The sequence below is a fragment of the Oryzias melastigma genome, linkage group LG7 (genome assembly GCF_002922805.2).
Source record: "Oryzias melastigma strain HK-1 linkage group LG7, ASM292280v2, whole genome shotgun sequence".
In the NCBI taxonomy this organism is placed as follows: domain Eukaryota; kingdom Metazoa; phylum Chordata; class Actinopteri; order Beloniformes; family Adrianichthyidae; genus Oryzias; species Oryzias melastigma.
The window spans coordinates 24,529,418-24,533,386 of record NC_050518.1 but is presented as its reverse complement, the minus strand read 5'-3'; the positions used below and the strand labels follow the sequence as shown (position 1 = coordinate 24,533,386).

Genomic DNA, 3,969 nt, shown 5'->3' with positions numbered 1-3,969 from the left:
TGTGACTTCATTGATGCCGTCTTTGCTGCGTTCGCTTTGCTTAACTCCGCCCCTCATGTGGTTGAAGCAGACCTTTGCTGAGGCGGATAAGAATGGCGACGGCAGTCTGAGCATCAGCGAGGTTCTCCAGCTTCTCCACAAACTCAATGTGAACCTGCCCCGGCAGAAGGTCAAGCAGATGTTCAAGGTACTGGAGCCAGGTCATCAGAGCCTGAGCTGAGTTGGTTTCATCAGATGTAGATTATTTTCCTTTTCAAAGAAAGCAGAAACATGTTTATGTAAGAAAATTCACGCCAAAAGTCTCCTAAGAGCATGTATCAAACTCCACGCATTCAAGGAACGTTCTGTTTTTGAAGTATCCACAATAAAGTATCCATTCTTATAGCTGTGCAGCCTCGGCGAACTCCTCACAGGTAAACCTCGTGTCTAAGAGGAACTCTTAGAAAATGAATTTAAACATTCATTAAGTGTTTGCTTCATTTTAAAAATGGTTTGTTTTTCTACAGTAGCTTAGATATGGATAAATAAATAAAGCAGTCCTTTTCCCTCTTTTCATTTTAGTTTTATTTTGAAAAACAAATGATATGTGGGTATTTCCTGTTCTGTTTTTTTTTTCCTTCTTCGATGTTGAGTGTCACACGTGCGTGCTGGAGAAGCTCCACGAGCGCACAGTCCTCCACGAGGAGGCAGAAGTAGTTTTAGGAGCATAAAGGTGCATTCAGACCGAATGCGATTCGTGTGGCGGCGGCGGCGGCGCCCGGTTCTAATGTCAAAGGAACAGACATGAGGAGACCTAAAGTCCCGCGACAAGATTTGAGTGATAGGCGCGGCGCAAAGGTCTGCCAGCAGCTCCATTTGAATCGGGCGGCGCAGCTAAAATGTAAATATCTGGACTTTAACAGGTCACCGCGTCACATCAGCCAATCAGGAACTCAGTTTTGGACACGTGACGTTTTCAGTGTCTTGATCCTCGGGTAGAATACTAATCCAAAGCCAGCGATTTTGTCCAGAACTTTCCTCTTTTTCACTAACCTGCTGGAGCTGCAGAGTTTATCCGGGTTTTTTGGGGTGAAGGTGGAGACACTCTGGACAGATTGGCGGCTTTCGCTCCCGCGGTGGAGATCAGTCACTCGATATGCCGGCAGACAGAGAGTTGCTACGGGGTGTGGAGGCTGCCGGCTCTCCTAATTTTGTTTTCTCCCCTAGGATTAATATGAGATGGTCAGCCTTCAAGCTCCGCCACAGAGACACAGAAATACTGTGGAAGCGGCTGTCATTCAGACACAGCCTCCTGTACCGGGAAAATCTTTAATGATAATCATAAAAACACAAATATGGAGACATAGTCACTGATGTTTTTGTAGAACTCTTCACAATAAATAGACCGGATTTCTCCGGACATCCACGGACACCACTCCTTATAGCGATCATCCGAAATGCATTAGCTGGTAGCTCCTCCCACATGCGGCAGCGGCGTCGAACTCAGTAACACACTTTTTTGACAAGTGAAGAGCAGCGAGTTTGTCACTTGACAAAAGAGGGGTGGGGCACGCAAATTCATCAAGCAAATCGCGTTTGGTGGGAGTGCACCTCAAAAATCCGTTGACAGGCGAGGACGAGAGGTCCCAGCGGCGTAAGAATACTCCCACGAGGAGGACAGGAGGTTTCACGAAGAGGAAAAAGAGGTTTCACGAGCGTGGAAATGAGGTGTCACGAGTGAGGAGGAGGTTTCAGAAGCACGGAGGATTAAAGGAGTCGGCGTGGAGACGGCCCTCACCCGTGGAACCTTCCTCGTGTGCGTGGAGTTTGATATATATTGATATCTGCTCTTGGGGACTTGGGGCAGGAATGTAACTTCTTCCAGCTGAAGCAGTCTGCTGCCTCAGCATGTCCCTCCGGCCGGTCCCTCCGCTGGACGGCGTGCTGGTTTACAGCAGCACTGAGGTGTGGATTTTCTCACAGAGAATGGATTTCTCAGTCCAGCCTTTCCTGTGACAAAGCCTCACAACCCCGTTGAGTGACGCACTGCGAGGCGCTCGAACATGAGCCGAGGGGGCTGTTGGGGCCACTTGAGTTTGAGGAGCTGCTTAGCCGCTTGGCAGAGTGTGAATCAGCTGTGCAGCAGTTGTAAGTGGTGCAGATGTGGGCTCTGACCCTCAGCAGGGATTACCATGTCAGACATGTTGCTTTAGCCTTCCTCCTGGGGGGCGGCGAGCCAGCCGGCTGTTTACGGCCCTCCATATGGCTCTGGGGGGGCACAGATGGCCCCTGGTGTAATGCAGGGTAAACAAACCACAGACTGTGTGCGTCCATGTAGGTGTATGTGACTTGGAGGAAGATTTGTGCGTTGGCAGCTTCTTTGTGAGTTTGTCTTAAACCTGCTTACAGGCTTAATCTGTTGAAGGTGCTTCCTCCCCCGTGTGAAGAATCTGATCACACCAGAGCGCGGCAGCATGGTGACTAATGAAGGCAGTTTAAACGGCCGTGATGTAAGTGGAATATCTTTGGATATCTGTCACGGCAGCAGCTGGGAGTTAGCCTGCTGTGTGACAAACAACAGAAGCCTGTTAAAACACTCAACATATTCTGATTGTGGGATCCGTCTAATTCCTGGAAACAAGGAACAGTTTCTAGAGCAAAGACTCTTTAGATTACGGTTCATGTAAAAAAAGATCAGATTATTTGTTTTTCAATGGAACTCATGGATGATCTTGTGTCTCCTTGAATCACTGAAATCAATCTGTGATCATAAGTTTACCAGGTGAGCTCAATTAAAGGAGAAACTACTAAAGCTAAAAACTTCATTTTCTTTATATACGTCCTCTGTCATCAACATGTTAAACACACCTAAAACACCAGAGTTAGTCTTTCAGGTCACGTTGGATCTGGTTCAGTGGACTCTTTACACTTTTAGTTTAGTTTTTAGTTTACACAATCTATATTTGTTTTGAAGATATTCTTATTAATCTGATCCAGTTAATATACAGTAAAGTGTATTAGTGAAATAATAATAATTATTAATATCATACAGTCTTACGTGGATTCTCAAAAGGAGAAACTCCAACGATTCTTCTGTTTCTCCTGGAGGAAGTTTCAGTTTAGCCACTAGGTGGCGATTGCGCTATAGCATCGCACCTTATTCCAGAAGAAGAAGAAAGAATGAGCAAAAAAACGGTGCTTTAGACCTCAAACAGTTACTTTAAAAATATTCCCCTAAAGGAATTTGGAAAATTCATGTCTGTGAGTTTATAAAGATTTTCATTTAGTCAGAAATGTATATTCAGGTCGACTGAGCGTTAGCATTAGCCATCCTATGGAAAATTCCATTAAGAGTTAGCATCAAGCTAGTAGACTTTAGCTTTATGCGTTAGATTGATCTCTACTTTTATGAATCGATTATTGATCTATTAAACTTAGACTGATTAATTGATTTTAACAACTCAGCCCTAGTCAGAACTCATCCAACCGAAATTAAATGGATTCAATGGCGGCGAGATCCTTTTCAGGTTCATATGTCTTTATTTAAATGAATCCACACAGGTTTAATCGTGCCTGAACAATCTTATCGTTGGACTCGAATTAACCCGTCTTTGAGGTGATGATGAAGAAATGTTCACAATGACTTCAGAGAAAGTTTCTTCAGTGTTTGAAGAAACTAGAGTTCTTTGAATAGATTAAAACTGTACTGACACAAAGGTGATATTACCTTGTTGCCATAGCTCTATTAAAACAGCAGGCAGGTGATGACATCAAAACACTTCAAATGTTAAAAACAGTAGTAGTTGTCCAGTTTCTATGAGGTTTTGTAGCTGACAGAAGGAAAAATCTGTGAAAGCGCCACAGTCTCTGACTGAAGGAGCTCCTCAGTGAACCCAGAGGATGAAGATGAAGATGAGAAGGATCCTTCATGATGGATTCCAGAGTCCGTATCATCCTCTCTCATTCTCCAACCTCTAGGTGGCATCCCAG

At 44.6% G+C, this 3,969-nt stretch overlaps 1 protein-coding gene across 7 annotated transcripts in view; it reads left to right on the top strand.

The window, feature by feature from the left end:
* plch2a (phospholipase C, eta 2a) overlaps positions 1-3,969 on the top strand; it is a 94,620-nt gene that overhangs the window by 69,526 nt on the left and 21,125 nt on the right. For all 7 annotated transcript variants that reach the window (XM_024292573.2, XM_036212908.1, XM_024292574.2 and 4 more), the window contains one exon: positions 58-187. In XM_024292573.2, coding sequence (XP_024148341.1) covers positions 58-187 — 130 coding nt within the window. The remainder of the gene's footprint in view (positions 1-57; positions 188-3,969) is intronic.